The following is a 17,528-nucleotide window of genomic DNA, read 5'->3' on the forward strand; positions in this document are numbered from 1 at the left end:
AACAATGATTTAGTTCCTCTTCTCGTTGATTGGCACAGATGAAAGGGGTTGAGGAATCAGCAATATTTTGTTGGTATGCTGTTTCTTGGTCTCCAGCTGTTGGTCCTGCTGAGAGTAGATGATTTTTATCCTTGTATACTTTCTTTGACAGTGCCTGATGCAAAGGCAGTAGTACACTTGGAATTACCAAAAAAAAAAAAAAAAAAAAATCACGTGGGGCTCATGTGGCAAATCAGGGTTGCTGCCAGAGCCAAGGATTAGTCAGTCACTCATTGAATTTCAGGATATTTGCATTCTGAAATTCACAAGAAGCATACTTTCCACTCCTGCATTTCAGTAGTACTAGGAGATCGTGCCAGCATTTAAAATGCAGTGGAACCTGACAGCCTTTCTTTCTTTTTTTATGTTAGCTTGTTAGATGCATGGAGTAAGATGACAAGCTCATTCATAACTGCTTTTTCTGCCAGGTCACTTTGCCAAGAAATCTTATTATGGATTCTGGGGAAGCTGGAAAGGAAGAAGGCAATTGCCAGCCTGAAAGGATTTGCAGGGTTGGACAAAGCTGTGCCCTCTCTCCATTCTCTGTGTCAGTTTAGAGCTGCCACTCAAGGTGGCATTATGATTACCATCAAAGAGGCCATTAGGTGAGTCCACCCATCCGTTACTGTCTCTTCAGATTTAGTTCCGCCCAAAAGGCCATTCAGTGATTCAACCACTAAGGGGCGCTGATAGAAAAGAAACCAGAAACTCAAGTGGCTCAGGTGCCTGCTATTTATATTCTCTAAATGAAACGTGAGCCTTAAATAATCCTCCAGGTTTTTTCCTAAGATGCCTGCTAATAGTCGGTGCAATTTACTGGAGCCTCACAGCTCTGCATCACAACAAGCCCACTTACTCCACCATCTTTGCCAGTTAATCAGAGTAAAGGGCAGACACATGTTCACCCTTAACACCATAATAATCCAATTATCTTTCTGACTCTCAAAATGGTATATGTGTGTGTTTATAGTCAGACTTACTCCTGAGGGAAATTGTCCGATAGCTATCTTTTATGGTAATTTTATGATGGAAATTTGTTTCTCATAGGGATTGATTAGAAAGTGCTTAATAAATATTAGTGGAATGGATCATTTATTTCTCCAACATCTCACACTTGCATATTTTAAATTATTTCCACTTTCTGGATGATCTAATGTTATTACCTCAGAACGTAAATTCCTGTTGGTCATAGTCCATGTAATATTCATGGGTGACTGCTATCCTGTTTGGATTTCACATCACATTCAAAGTGCTGCTGTTTGTTGAAGTGTTGAAATATAATTATATATTCATGGTTAACTTGGTAAAGTTTTAAAACACCCCTTCAGTTTGATGGACTTGAGGAAAATAGAAAAACACATAGATTGCAAACAGAATTATCAGTACAAACGCAAGCTGCTATTCTGCCCAGCAACAGTTATCAAGATGTTTTTGGCCAGGCACGGTGGCTCACACCTGTAATCCCAGCACTTTAGGAGGCTGAGGCGGGTGGATCACCTGAGGTTAGGAGTTTGAGACCAGCCTGGCCAACATGGTGAAACCCTATCTCTATTAAAAATACAAAAATTAGCCAGGCATGGTAGTGCATGCCTGTAGACCTAGCTACTTGTGAGGCTGAGGCACAAGAATTGCTTGAATCAGGAGGTGGAAGTTACAGTGAGCTGGGATCGTATCACTGCACTCCAGCCTGGGCAACAGGGCGAGACCATCTCAAAAAAAAAAAAAAAAAAAAAAAGAAGGACCAGGCGTGGTGGCTCACACCTGTAATCCCAGCACTTTGGGAGGCCAAGGTGGGTAGATCACTTGAGGTCAGGAGTTCAAGACCAGCCTGGCCAACATGGTGAAACCCATCTCTACTAAAAATACAAAAATTAGCCGGTTGTGGTGGCTGGCACCTGTAGTCACAGCTACTCGGGAGGCTGAGGCAGGACTGTCACTCGAACCCAGGAGATGAAGGTTGCAGTAAGCCGAGATTGCGCCACTGCACTCCAGCCTAGGAGACAGAGTGAGACTCTGTCTCAAAAAAAAAAAAAAGAAGTTTATTTAAAGAAACTCTGTAAGAGCAGCTTGGATTTTATGATCTTTAGATCCAGAGTTTTTACTTTTCTGGAATTAAATATAATTGTTTGGAATTTACTCTTTATCGTTGAATTTTTAAGAGTGACTAAAGTAGTGCTTCTTAAGATAATTGTCATGTGTTTTTGTTTTGTTTTGTTTTGTTTTTTGGTGCTGAGTGTTGCTCTATCGCTCAGACTGGAGTGCAATGGCATGATCTTGGCTCACTGCAACCTCTGCCTCCTGGGTTCAAGCAATTCTCTTGTCTCAGCCTGCCGAGTAGCTGGGCTACAGGTGCGCGCCACCATGCCAGGCTAACGTCATGTTGTTTTAGGAGTATTTGAATACAGTACTTCATTTTCACAATCAAAATGGCTCACAGAAGCTTAGAAGTGACGTTTATCCATTTTGGCTTTTCCTTTAACGTAGAATGTTGTGGAGAAAACATGACTGATCTGAAGGACTCTGGAAGATTCTGGGATAATACAGGAAATATTCTAAGCTAAATATGTAGGTTATTCATTCTATTAGAGGAATATGAAGTCCATGTTCTTAGTGAACTGGCACATTGAGACATACTGCCTGATGAGATGGTCTGCCAAATTAATAATTGTACTTTTCAATGAGATGAAGAAACATCTATCATTTTTTTTCTCAATTTAGTCTGAAAAAATTTTATGTCATTGGTCACTGAAATAACACATATTCTTTGTACAATACAAAAGACACATAAAGAGGAAAACAAAAGTCAACTAGTATCTTATTTTCTGTTCACATTATTTTAGTGTTTTGCTTTTTAGTGCATCTTCAATGCCTTTGTATTTGTTTATATGATAATATGGTATAATAATATAGTATCTTGAGCTGGGTATGGTGGTTCATACTGGTAATCCCAGCACTTTGGAAGGCCAAGGTGTGAGGATTGCTGGAGGCCAGGAGTTCAAGACCAGCCTGGGCAACATAGCGAGACCCCATTTCTTAAAAAAGGCCAGGCGCAGTGGCTCATGCCTGTAATCCCAGCATTTTGGGAGGCTGAGACGGGCGGATCACCTGAGGTCAAGAGTTTGAGACCAGCCTGACCAACATGGAGAAACCCTGTCTCTACTAAAAATACAAAATTAGCCAGGCGTGGTGGCATGGTGGTGCATGCCTGTATTCCCAGCTACTTGGGAGGCTGAGGCAGGAGAATCGCTTGAACCTGGGAGGCAGAGGTTGCGGTGGGCCGAGATTGCGCCATTGCACTCCAGTCTGGGCAACAAGAGTGGAACTGTGTCTCAAAAAAAAATAAAATAAAATTGGGGCTGGGCGCAGTGGCTCACGCCTGTAATCACAGCACTTTGGAAGAGGCTGAGGTGGGCGGATCACGAGGTCAGGAGTTTGAGACCAGCCTGGCCAACATGGTGAAACCCTGTCTCTACTAAAAATACAAAAATTAGCCAGGCGTGGTGGCGGGCACCTGTAATCCCAGCTACTCAGGAGGCTGAGGCAGGAGAATCACTTGAACCCAGGAGGTGGAGGTTGTAGTGAGCCGAGATTGTGCCATTGCACTCCAGCCTAGGTGACGAGCGAAACTCCGTCTCAAAAAAAAAAAAAAAAATTAAAAAAATAGTAAGTACACACACAGGTGTATATATATGTGTACATAGTATCTTTATCTCTTGTCAGAAGAATTAAAAACTAAAAGCCATAGTGCCTCATGAGAAAGTACAAAAATTTCTTGCCCAGCCTGGGCAATGTGGCAAAACCCGGTTTCTACAAAAAAATACAAAAATTAGTTGGTTGTGATGGTGCCCCTCTGTAGTCCCAGCTACTTAGGAGGCTGAAGTGGGAGGATTGCCTCAGACTGGGAGGTTGAGGCTGCAGTGAGCCATGATAGCACCACTGCACTCCAGCCTAGGCAATGAGTGAGACCCTGTCTCAAAAATTAAAAAAGAAAAAAACAAAAAATGGCAGAGCACAGTGGCTCACCTGTAATGCCAGCACTTTGGGAGGCCGAGGTGGGCAGATCCCGAGGTCAGAAGTTTGAGACCAGCCTGGCCAACATAGTGAAACCCTGTCTCTACTAAAAATACAAAAAATTAGCTGGGCGTGGTGGTGGGCGCCTGTAATCCCAGCTACTCAGGAGGCTGAGGCAGGAGAATCGCTTGAACCCAGGAGGCGGAGGTTGCAGTGAGCCAAGATCGCGCCATTGCATTCCAGCCTGGGCAACAAGAGCGAGATTCTATCTCAAATAAATAAATAAATAAATAATTATAGAAATTTTCGCAGTAATCATAGCACCGATTTAGCCAGATTTTATAACTTGATAATCATGTTCAACCTACTCATTTTTCTGAACCTTTATGCATTTTGTTATCTCAGCTAATTGGTTCCTTTCAGTTGAGACTGCATGTCCTCCCATGATGATCACATCTTTTTCTGCTGCCCATAACCCTTCAGTGGCTCATCAGAAAAAAGTCAAAGTTCCTTTGAATGACATCCAAGGCCTTCTGTGATCTAGCCTTACTTTGCAGCCTTCTCTTTCTTTGTTTTTCCTCAGGACCCAGAATATCTGCGTATGACTTGTACTTTAATTCCTCCTTGCTTTTGCAGAAGTAATAGTAATTCTCCAACATCCATCTTTTTTTTTTTATAGAAATGAGATCTTGCCATGTTGTCTATGTTACTTGAGTTCAGTGGCTATTCATAGTTGTGACCATAATGTACTACAACCTCAAACTCCTGGGCTCAAGCAGTCTCCCTGCCTCAGCCTCCTAGTGCACTACAGGTGTGCACCACTGTGCCCAGCTAATATCCATCTTCATGACCATGCAGGACATAACCGCCTAGTTTCTTTTCTTTTTTTTTTTTTTGAGACAGAATTTCACTCTTGTTACCCAGGCTGGAGTGCAATGGCACAATCTCGGCTCACTGCACCCTCCACCTCCTGGGTTCAAGCGATTCTCCTGCCTTAGCCTCCCAAGTAGCTGGGATTATAGGCATGAGCCACTACGCCCAGCTAATTTTTGTATTTTTTAGTAGAGACGGGGTTTCACCATGTTGGCCAGGCTAGTCTCAAACTCCTGACCTCAGGTGATCCACCCACCTCGGCTTCCCAAAGTGCTGGGATTACAGGTGTGAGCCACCTCACCCAGACCTTGATTTTTATTTTATTTTATTTTATTTTTTTTATTTTTAGTAGCGATAGGGCTTCATTGTGTTAGCCAGGATGGTTTTTATCTCCTGACCTCATTATCCTCCCGCCTTGGCCTCCCAAAGTGCTGCGATTACAGGCGTGAGCCACCGCGCCTGGCCCATAATAGCCTAGTTTCCGATAATCAATACTTTTTTCAGAATGGAGAAATAATAAAATAAGTTAAATAAATTTGGGGGATCTTTTTAATGGTTAACTGTTTGGACATAACATGTTACTTTAGAAGATTGTTATGGGGTTTAAAATTATGTGTATCTCTGGTGACACTGCCAAGATAAATTTTACCCTGCATTGCAGTGATGAAGATGAAGATGAAGCCCTGTACCAGAAGGTATCCTCTGAGCAGGGCCGGGTGGAGCATCTCGGGGACTTGCTGTCCCACTGCCAGGAATGCGGTTTGGCAGGAGACTTCTTCATCTTCTGTTTGAAAGTAAGAACTACCTGTAGTTCCTGGTCAGTGTTGTTCAGGGGAGTTCCAGGAAACCCTTTGAATTTTCAAAGCATTTATAATTTTAGGTCCTAAAATGTAGGCCCTAATTTAAGGAAAATGGTCAGAGGACATAAAGGAATTTATTTTTAGTAGCCTTTGGATTGGTAAAAGGAAGAAACTTCTCTTCACTGGTACTCATGTTATCTACTACTTCTCCAAGTAATCGGCACTGACAGTTTAGAGATGAACAAAGCAAAACCCTCCATCCATGAAAGGGTTAATCTTTGCTCTGTGTTGACAGTAAGAACTCTTTTGAAGTTAATAGCAGGTTTTACAGCTATAGAGTAATCCCTTATCCTTTCTGACTGTTGTTTTGTCAGGTATTTGCAAAGGAGATTTAGCAATTCTGCCTCCTTCATTTCATTTTGCAGGCACTTGAAGCCTTTTCCGGGTTTGTTTCTTAGTGCCAGTGGTTGTGCTTTGCTTGCTTTTCTTCTGTTCTCTGAGAGTAACTTGTACCCCATAATGTTACTCCTTGTTGCACTGTATGACATCATAAGCCAGTGACCTCCAGCTCTGCTTTCTCAACTTCTTCCCCTAAATAGTCTACTCTAAAAGAACTCTAAGAGAGTTTAAGGTTTCTGTGGGTATGGGAGAATTCAAGGAGGGAATCAGGGCTAACATTTCGAGAACTTGAAATAGGGGACACCACTTTTTGATGCTTTCTTACCTCCCATGTTCACACCCATCCCCGTGCCCAGCAATACTGTTTCTAAATCACGTTCCAAGGGGATGTGCTCTTAATTGTATACTTAAAAAAAGGTGGCTCACGCCTGTAATCCCAGCACTTTGGGAGGCTGAGCCAGGTGGATCACCTGAGCTCAGGCATTTGAGACCAGCCTGGGCAACATGGCGAAACCCCGTCTCTACCAAAAATACAAAAAAAAATCAGCCTGGCGTGGTGGCTTGTGCCTGTAGTCCCAGCTACTTGGGAGGCTAAGGTGAGAGGATCACTTGAGCCCAGGAGGCAGAGGTTTCAGTGAGCCAAAAAGGGTAGGTGAATAGCCTACAAAACCCACAGTAATACATGATTTCTTAGAAGTTAGTTCTAAGTATCTTAGAGGAAAAGAGCTCTAGTGCTGGAGGCATCTCATGGTCTCCAAAAGGGGTTTGAGAATGTGAGGTGGTCTGAGGTCTCAGTTCAAGGAAGGCTACTAGTAGAAATCATAAAAATACCCACAAAGCAGAAAGCTTGTCAAACCATTTCTTTGTGTGTGTGTGTTTTATTATGAGATTTTAGATTTTTATATACATGGTATCATACCGTACATATTATTCGGCAACGTAGAATTTTCACTCAGTAGTGTTTTTGAGATCAATATTGATACCCATATAAATCTAATTCATTTATTTTAACTGCTGTGATACAATAAATACATCATAATTTTTTCTTATTGCTGGACATTTAGCTTGTCTCCAAGTTTTGGCTATTATAAATAATGTTGCAACAAACACAGACTATTTATTTAAACATGCAGTTCAAACAGAGTTTTCTACTTATGTTTGAGAAGGCCTTAGTTGTACTGGCTTTATCTTCACTTTTTCTTTCCTGCCATGCTTGTAGGAGTTGACTCATGTGGCCTCGGAAAATGAAACAGAGTTAAAAACTGAGCCCTTCTCCAGCAAGAGCCTCTTGGAATTAGAGCAACATCAGACTCTTCTTGTGGAAGGCCAAGAGCGGAAGCTGCTTGTCCTGCAGCTGATGGCTGTTCTGTGCGAGAGAATGTCTGAGCAGATATTCACAAACATCACTCAGGTCAGTAGTTGCCACATTCTGGACCCCAGCCTTTTTTTCTTTCCAAAAAATAAAGTTTAAAAATGTTGCTGTGTGATTTGATGACACCTGGATCATGAGGTGTTTCCTGGAATGCTGGTTAAATATGGAAACTACACAGCCCACACCAGGCCACTGAATCCAAAACGTTTCAGTGTCCTGAGACTCCACACGTTTAACAAGCTCCCGAGGTGATTCTCATGCAAGTAAAATTTTGTCTTAAATGTTTATATGTTATGTTATAGTAGTTTTCAACTTTGGGTGCAAAAAAAGTTATCTGGGATCTTTTTCAATATATTGATAGCCAGCCCACGTTTAGAGATTCTGATTCAGCATGTCTGCATTAGAGCCCAGGCATCTTCGTCCTACTCAAGCTCCATGGATGATCTAAGGTGTATCAAAACTTGAAAATGATTATACACTCAACTTGAAGAAATCACTAATAATAATGAGATCACCTTGAATTTTATTATGGGTCCTCTAACTCACAGCTTATCTCCACAACATTCTCTTAAGTTTTAAGATGTTTTAAAAAATGCTTTTAGAGGAGTATCACTATGCGAGTCAGTGCCTGAATTGTATTGGCTCAGACATTATTTTTCCCACCTTTAAAAAAGATAGGAAATAAAAGTAATAAAGCAAAGGCAGTACAGTTGCCAGATTTTACCACTTAACCAGAATTAGTTGTAGCTTGGTTGGTCAATAGGCAGTTGTAAGATGGCATGATTGTCACGCTTAAATCTGATTCTCCAGCTCTTTGTATGGTCGTCATTGTCATCTGCCTTCGGGTGTTGCTAAGCAGCATTTCACTATAGCTCCTGCTGAGAAAATTTGCAGCTGCCTGTCAGCTCTGACTTACCGTGCCTGTTTAATGAGAATTATGCTCATGATTTCTTTCCTGGCCTCTTATTCTTTCAGTTCACTGACCCGGTGTTACTCAGTAGGGTGATTTGTTTCTCCTGTGTTTATATCCATTCTCTGGAGACTTTTTCATCCAGACCTTATGTTTTTGTCTCAGGATGCTAGTTGGAAGGGGAAATGGTCTAAAAATTGATATGACTTGAGCTTTTGCACTTAGCTCCCTTTACTCCTAATTAAGGAACAATGGTGTCAGGCTGGTAGAAAAATGATTTGTCCCATTAAATTATCCTTCAGCTAAGGTTAAAATGTATCAGGGCAAAAAGAACCACAAGGAAATATTAAATTGCATTTGGTAATGTCACTGCTCGTGATAATATTGGTATATTGTTTTGTTTTATTATTATTTTTTGAGACGGAGTCTGTCTCTGTCGCCCAGGCTGGAGTGCAGTGGTGCAGTCTCGGCTCACTGCAACCTCCGCCTCCTGGGTTCAAGCAATTCTCCTGCCTCGGCCTCCCAAGGAGCTGGGATTACAGGTGTGCACCATTGTGCCCAGCTAATTTTTGTATTTTTAGTAGAGATGGGGTTTCACCACGTTGGCCAGGCTGATCTTGAACTCCTGACCTCAGGTGATCCACCCACCTTGGCCTCCCATAGTGCTGGGATTACAGGCGTGAGCTACCGTGCCCAGCCATTATTGGTATATTATTTTGAAACACACACATATAGATAAAGAAAATAAGTTAATGTAATTTTGTGAATATTATTAGGCATCAAGATTTTTAGCATAAAAAAGAGGTAGGTATAAAGTAAAGAACCAGAGTAAAGACCCTATAATTTATTTTATTTTATTTTAAGAGACAGAGTCTCACTATGTTGCCCAGGCTGGACTTGAATTCCTGGGCTCAAGTGATTCTCCCACCTCAGCCTCCCAAGTAGCTGAGACAACAGGTGCACACCACCGTGCCCAGCTTAAAACCCTGTAATATTGAATTTCAGTTGGAAATATTAGTATGAACTCACAATTTATTTTTCTCTTTTTAAAAAATAGATATTTCCAGCTCAGTCCATTGTCAATCCCAAGAAGCAATGACAACCCAGTAGCAATAAGCATTCTTAGTGACAATTTATAGTTTCTTTTTTTTTTTTTTTTTTTGAGACCGAATGTGACTCTGTCGGCCCAGGCTGGAGTGCAGTGGTGCGATCTCGGCTCACTGCAACCTCCACCTCCCGGGTTCAAGTGATTCTCCTGCCTCAGCCTCCCAAGTAGCTGGGATTACAGGCACATGCCACCACGCCTGGCTAATTTTTCTATTTTTAGTAGAGACGGGGTTTCGCCCTGTTGGCCAGGTTGGTCTTGAACTCCTGACCTCAAGCAATCCTCCTGTCTCGGCCCAAAGTGCTGGGATTACAGGCATGAGCCACTGTGCCCAGCCCAATTTATAGTTTCTAAATACCATTTTCTACTAAAAGAATTCTAAGCTCTATATGGAATAAGGTTGATTCGAAGTCTGAGGCAGGCAGGAATCATACATTTATAAGCCTCAAGGCATCTTGTTGTGCTTAAATACAAGGAAGAGACCTGAGATGAATGGGATCATATCTGTAGCACACTGGAGCCAACTTGAAGGGACTCCCATTGCCATAGATAGGACAATTAGATCATTAAAAGGAATAATGCCTGCAATGGTTGAAGTACATCAAAGATATAAAAATCTGAGTCAAAGAAAAAAACCCTCATAGGACGTCTTTGGGATTGCCAGGGCATCAACTCATTATTTTGTACCTTGTTAAGTAAAGGGAAAGAATAAAGCATTTGTCTTGTGTTTCCTGTAAGAATTGTATGTCAGGGTAACCAAATGGTATATGAAGGAAAGTCTTTCTTTATAGGAGAATCATAGCTAAAAATTCAAAAAGAAAACTAGAAAATTACATCTTGGCAGGGTGCTATGGCTCACACCTGTAATCTTAGCACTTTGGGAGTCTGAAGCAGGAGGATTGCCTGAGCCCACGAGTTCGAGACCAGCCTGGGCAACATGGCAAAACCTCACCTCTACTGAAAATACAAAAACTAGACCGGGAGCAGTGGCTCACGCCTGGAATCCCAGCACTTTGGGAGGCTGAGGTGGGCAGATCACTTGAGGCCAGGAGTTTGAGACCAGCCTGGCCAACATGGTGAAATCCCATCTCTACTAAAAATACAAAAAATTAGCCAGGCATTGTGGCACATGCCTATTATCCCAACTACTGGGAGGCTGAAGCAGGAGAATTGCGTGAACTTGGGAGGCGGAGGTTGCAGTGAGCCGAGATCGCACCACTGCACTGCGCTTCAGGCTGGGTGTCAAGAGCAAAACTCCGTCTCAAAAAACAAAAAACATTTAAACAACAGGGAAGTTCATAATGTAAAAAATAGAGACTTCTGGTGAAAGACAGTGTACTGAACACGTTTATCTGCTCCCTCTGGAAGCCACAGGGAACAACAGAGCAGGAGAGAAGAGACCTAAAAGGTAATAGCCGACCAGGTGTGGTGGCTCACGCCTGTAATCCCAGCACCTTGGGAGGCCGAGGTGAGCGGAGCATTTGAGCCCAGGTGTTCGAGACCAGCCTGATCAACATAGCAAGACCCCATCTCTCAAAAAAAAAAAAAAAAATTAGCAGGGTGTGGTGGCAAGCGCCTGTAATCCCAGCTATTCGGAAGGCTGAGGCATGAAAAACACTTGAACCCGGGAGGCGGAGGTTGCACTGAGCCGAGATTGCGCCGCTGCACTCCAGCCTGAGTGACAGAGTGAGACTCAAAAAAAAAAAAAAAGGGTAATAACAAAGTTGCAAAGTTCAGTGGCGAGATCATAGCTCACTGCAGCCTTCCACCCACTGGGTTCAAGCAATCCTCCCACCTTAGCCTCTCAAATAGCTGGGACTACAGGCATGCACCACCATGCCCAACTAATTGTTTTTTTTGTTTTTGTTTTTGTTTTTGTTTTTTTTGTAGAGATGGGGTCTCACTGTATTGCCCAGGCCAGTCTGGGCCCTAGTAGCTGATCTAGCAACTTGAGAAATTGGAAATCTAGATGTCTGCATGTGGAGAAGCCAAGAAGCACACTACTATACCTCAATAAAATTATTAACTTTTTTTTTTTTTTTTTTTTTTTGAGACAGAGTCTCACTCTGTCGCCCAGGCTGGAGTGCAGCAGCGCAATCTCGGCTTACTGCAACCTCTGCCTCCCGGGTTCAAGCGATTCTTGTGCCTCAGCCTCCCGAGTAGCTAGGATTATAGGCACCTGACACCATGCCTGGCTAATTTTTGTATTTTTAGTAGAGACGGGGTTTCTCCATGCTGGTCAGGCTGGTCTCAAACTCCCAACCTCAGGTGATCTGCCTTCCTTGGCCTCCCAAAGTGCTGGGATTACAGGCATGAGCCACCGCGCCTGGACTTAATGTTATTAACAAACTAAACAGTTTATTATTAAACCAAACTAAAAGTGGTTGCTTCTGTAGAGCCTGAATCAGATGGGAAGAAATGATGTAGGGCACTGCTATTTTTCACTATAAGCTTTCAGGAATATTTGGCTTTTAAAATTATGTACATTTATAAGAAGTTTTAAGTAAAAAGTAAAGGTCTGTCCCTACTCTCCACAACATATATAAATTTTAGAGCAGGCTTCAGTCACACACCTATTCTTGTGGCTGGAAGCCCCACCAAAATCACAGGAAATGTATAGTAGGGGGAGGAGCTGCTGTCCAAATGGGTAAGGGGTTTTGGGGTTAACACAAAGAATTTTTGGCAGAAAGGCTACTTCATAGATGGCAATGATTGTTGGCTATCTCTTTACAGTTAACAGTTCCCTGGGTTTTTTTTTTTTAAACATACATACAAACATAGAAAGTGTCTATTTTAGTAATAGGATCATACTACTTGTTTTGATATCTACACACACACACACACACACACACACACACATAGATAGTGGAGGATGGGCGCAGTGGCTTATGCTTGTTATCCCAGCACTTTGGGAGGCTACTCGGGAGGCTGAGGCAGGAGAATTGCTTGAACCCGGGAGGTGGAGGTCACAGTGAGCCAAGATCACGCCACCGCACTCCAGCCTGGGCGACAGAGCTAAACTCTGTCTCAAAAAAAAAAAAAAAAAGTGGAGAGGAATTTAGAAAAAGTTGGAAGGCTAAATAGTCCTAGTTGAGTAATTTAGGAATGCTTTATATATTTTTTGTTATTGTTGTTAGAGACAGGGTCTCACTCTTTGTTGCCCAGGCTGGAGTGCAGTGGCTAAATCACAGCTCACTGCAAACTTGAACTCCTTGGCTCATGCAATCCTCCCACCTCAGCTTCCTGGGTAGCCAGGACTACAGATGTGTGCCACTGTGCCTGGCTAATTTTTTAATTTTTTGTAGAGACAGGGTCTCACTTTGTTGCCAGGCTAGTCTTGAACTCCTGGCCTAAAGTGATCTCCTGCCTTGGCCTCCCAAAGTATTAGGTTACAGGCGTTAGCCACTGTGCCCAGCTAAGGAGTGCTTTAGAAAACTCCCTGGAGGCAACATAGTTGGCCCAAGATAGTAGAAACAGTTTCTACCTAGTTTCTCTAGAAAGCGCTAGTGTCCTTATCTTCTAGTATGAATAAAATCTTAGGGATGGAGGAGGTGGTGAAAACTGCCTTAAACAGCATTGTTCATTTCAGTAAGTGGAACTTTTAATAACCTTTCTAGTTTCCTGCGTTGCTTCAGAAGACAAGTGTTAACAAGCCATTCTTCTGACTTTAAGCTTGCAATAAAGATTCTAGCACAGCATGTGATTTGTCCAGAGAATTAAACATGCAAGCTTGCATGTTATTTGGAGGCTTATTATGACCTTCTCAGCCTTTCCATTTCTAAAATGATTTCTCTCTTTTGAGTCATTAATCCTAAGTATGCATGTGTGTGTGCATGCATGTGTATTTGTGTGCTGTCATTTATTCAAAGGTGTTTTTACTTAAGGTGATTAATCCAAATGCATTGAAAATGATGCTGACCAAATTAATTCCATTTAAAGCTTAGTTGTTAGCCAAATGCTATATAAAATCTTGTCTAGGAACAGTCTTAATACTTTCGAATATTTAATACTTAAAAAAAGACTCTAGATCAGGGGTCTCCAACCCCCAGGCCACGGACTGGTACTGTTCTGTGGCCTGTTAGGAACCAGGCCGCATATCTGGAGGTGAGCAGCGCGCAAGTGAGCTTTACCACCTGAGCGCCGCCTCCTGTCAGATCAGCAGCAGCATTAGATTCTCATAGGAGCACGAACCCTGTTGTGAACCGTGCATGCGAGGGATCTAGGTTGCACAGTCCTTATGAGAATCTAACTAACACCTGATGATCTGAGGTGGAACAGTTTCATCCTGAAACCATTCCCCACCCCTCTCCCCCTCCTGCCCCTGCCAACCCCAGTGTGTGGAAAAATTGTCTTCCGTGAAACCGGTCCCTGGTGCCAAAAGGGTTGGGGATAACTACTGTCGATCATTTGCACAGATGGTTCGAAGACACTGGCTTCTAGATGAAACTGAACACTACCCCTCCATTCTTTACTTACTAGAATTAGACTGTCAAAATGTCGGGAGTGAGTCAGGGCAGGAATCCCTGAGGAGGAAACCTCCTTTTGAGAAGCAGATCCAGGACCCTCTGACATAGTCAGAAAGTAACAGGTCATTTTTTATAAAGAGTTTTTTTTAGAGCAGTTTTAGATTCACAACAAAATTGAACAGAAGAGACAGAGATTTCCCTTACACTCCCTGCACTCACACAACATAGCCTCCTCCATTGTCACCATCTCCCACCAGAGTGATGCATTTTTTGCAGCTGATCAGTCTACATTGACACATCACCACCCAACGTCCATAGTTTACACTAGGGCTCACTCTTGGTGTTGTACAGCCTATGGATTTGGACAAATTTGCAATGCCCTGTATCTACCATGATGGTATCATACAGAATAGTTTCACCACCCTAAAAATCCTCTATGCTCCACCTGTTCTGTTCTCCCTCTCTCCTCACCCCGGCAACCCTTGATCTTTTTACTGTCTCCATAGTTTTGCCTTTTCCAAAATGTAATATGGTTGAAATCATACAGCATGTAGCCTTTTCAGCTTGGCTTCTTTCCCTTAGTAATATGCATTCGAGTTTCCTCCATGTCTTTTCATAGCTTGATTGCCCATTTTTTGGTGCTGTTTTTCCATTGTTTGGATGTATCACAGTTTATTGATGCATTCACCTACTGAAGGACATCTTGGTTACTTCCAAGTTTTAACAATTATGACTAGAGCTGCTATAAATAACCATGTGCAGGTTTTTGTAAGTTTTCAACTCATTTGGATAAATATCAAGGCAAGCAATGGCTAGATTGTATGGTGAAAGTATGTTTAGTTTTGTAAGAAACTGCCAAACTGTCTGCCTAAGTGGCTGTACCATTTTGCATTCCCAGCAGCAATGAATGAATGAGAGCTCCTGTTGATCTCCATCCTCACCAGCATTCCTGGTGAAATCAGTTCTCTGGATTTTGGCCATTCTATTAGGTGTGTAACAGTATATCACCAGTGCTTTCATTTCCAGTTCTCCAGTGACATAGGATGTGGAGCATCTTTTCATATGCTTTTTTGCCATCTGTATATTTTCTTTGGTGAGATGTCAGTTCAGGACTTTTGCTCATTTTTAATTGGGCTCTTTTCTTTTCAAGATAGGATCTCTCTCTGTCACACAGGCTGGAGTGCAGTGACACCATCATGGCTTACTGCAGCCTTGACTTCCTGGGCTCAAGCAGTCCTCCCACCTCAGTCTCCTGAGTAGCTGGGACTATAGACACTTGCCACTATGCCTGGCTAATTTTTTTTTTTTTTTGAGATAGGGTCTCACTCTGTTGCCCAGGCTGGAGTGTAGTGGTGCTATCTCAGCTCACTGCAACCTCATTTCCTGGTTCAAGTGATTCTTCCACCTCAGCCTCCCGAGTAGCTGAGACCACAGGTGTGCCACCATGCCCAGATAATTTTTTGGTAGAGACAGGATTCACCATGTTGGCCAGGCTGGTCTCGACTCCTAACCTCAAGTGATCTACCCACCTCGGCCTCCCAAAGTGCTGGGATTACAGGCGTGAGCCACCGTGCTCAACCCAGGTTTTCTTATTATTGAGCTTTAAGAGTTCTCTGTAAATTTTGGAAAACAGTCTCTTGTCAGACTATTTTGGATGAATATTTTCTGCCAGTCTGTGGCTTCTCTTTGTATTCTCTTGACAGTGTCTTTCGCAGAGCAGGAATTTTTAACTTCAGTAAAGTCCAGTTTATCATTACTTTCTTTCACGGATTGTGCCTTTGGTGTTGTATCTGAAAAGTCATCACCATACCCAAGATCATCTAGATTTTTCATGTTATCTTCTAGGAGTTTATAATTTTGTATTTTGCATTGCAGTCTGTGATCCATTTTGAGTTAATTTACAAGTCATTTTGCTTTTTAATTTTCAGGCAAAATTCATGAAAAGTTAAGGAAGTTGGAGTAGCATATTAAAACATTTGGAAAAGTATGAATAGGCTTTCTCATTTATTAAGTGTATGGCCTTAAACAAACAACCTTTTAAAGTCTCAGATTCTTCATTTCACAATGAGGATAATAGTACTGACCTCATAGAGTTGATATGAGAACTGAATGAGATTGTACATGTGGAACACTTGGGAGCTTCCCGCTTGCTGAACATGTGGAGATGCTGGGAGTGGGGCTAGCCCAGAGAGGGCGTGGAAGCTACACCCCCACCCGCTTGTCCTATCCATCTGTCTGTTCATCTGTGTCCTTTGTAATAACCTTTATAATAAACCGGTAAATGTTTAAAAAAAAAAAAAACACTGAACATCACATCTGCATGGTAAGTAGCAGTTGTTCTGGATGGTTCTTGCTATCATGATGTAGATGAAGAAGATGAGGATGTAGACATAAGATGTAAGGAGAATTTTGATTTTTTTTTTTTTCATTCCTCATTGATTCTCAATTCCCTTTTTTGGGTAGGTGGTGGACTTTGTAGCAGCAACATTGCAGAGAGCCTGTGCAAGCCTGGCCCATCAGGCAGAGAGCACCGTGGAATCACAGACGCTGAGCATGTCCATGGGGCTGGTGGCTGTCATGCTAGGAGGAGCTGTTCAGGTGAGTTGTAGACATGAGGCAAGCTTGAATGGAGGGAAGGGAGAAGTGAAATACCAGTTGTTTTCCTTCCATATCCTTGTGAGAAATAAGAATGGATATTGTACATAGGAGAACCTGGATAAAGAAGTTAGTTTGTTAATGAGAATTCTCTCCAAAGTAGAGAACAAGAAAGTTGCACCATTTCTACTCTGTCACCTGCATAGACTTCACTATCAGAAGGGCAGGGTCCTTTCTACCTGTTACAATCTTAATTTGGGAACATCTAGCCTGGTGTTTTGCATCTGAGGTGAATACTAGATTTTCTGGCTCTCACTCTCCAAAGCTCAGCCCTTGTTTCTGCTACTGTTGTTGGGGAAAGTCCTTAGTAACCTGCCGGTTGCATAGGATCCATCTATTTTGAATGCTCCATTTTAGCACAGGATTCATTCTTCATCCCATATCAGGTAGCATGTTAAAGTTTTGCTTCCAGCCACTTTTAAGTGTGTACGTCTTTTACATACCTAATTTATAATTTTTAAATTTATTTTTTTAAATACTACATATTGGCTGGGTGCGGTGGCTCACTGAGCCTGTAACCCCAGCACTTTGGGAGGCCGAGTTTGGTGGATCACCTGAGGTCAGGAGTTTGAGACCAGCCTGGCCAACATGGCAAAACCCCGTCTCTACTAAAAATATTTTTAAAAAATTAGCTGGGCGTGGTGGCGGGTGCCTGTAATCCCAGCTACTCGGGAGGCTGAGGCAGGAAAATTGCTTGAACCCAGGAGCCAGAGGTTGCAGTGAGCCGAAATCGTGTCATTGCACTCCAGCCTGGGTGACAAGAGCGAAACTCCATCTCAGAAAAAATTAAACAAACAAACAAACAAAACCTACATATTGCATACTTGTGTGTCACACATACTAAGCTAGGGTGCTGGGAATACAGCAGGGGATAGGGCAGACCGTCATGAAACTTGCA

At 42.5% G+C, this 17,528-nt stretch overlaps 1 protein-coding gene across 2 annotated transcripts in view; it reads left to right on the plus strand.

Moving 5' to 3' along the window:
* Nucleotides 1-17,528, plus strand: part of TANGO6 (transport and golgi organization 6 homolog) — a 241,422-nt gene that overhangs the window by 58,179 nt on the left and 165,715 nt on the right. For both annotated transcript variants that reach the window (XM_019011975.4, XM_063699676.1), the window contains exons 9-12: nucleotides 468-644; nucleotides 5,585-5,717; nucleotides 7,342-7,533; nucleotides 16,439-16,573. In XM_019011975.4, the coding sequence (XP_018867520.3) occupies nucleotides 468-644; nucleotides 5,585-5,717; nucleotides 7,342-7,533; nucleotides 16,439-16,573 (637 nt within the window). The remainder of the gene's footprint in view (nucleotides 1-467; nucleotides 645-5,584; nucleotides 5,718-7,341; nucleotides 7,534-16,438; nucleotides 16,574-17,528) is intronic.

Source organism: Gorilla gorilla, chromosome 18 (assembly GCF_029281585.2).
Source record: "Gorilla gorilla gorilla isolate KB3781 chromosome 18, NHGRI_mGorGor1-v2.1_pri, whole genome shotgun sequence".
NCBI lineage: Eukaryota > Metazoa > Chordata > Mammalia > Primates > Hominidae > Gorilla > Gorilla gorilla.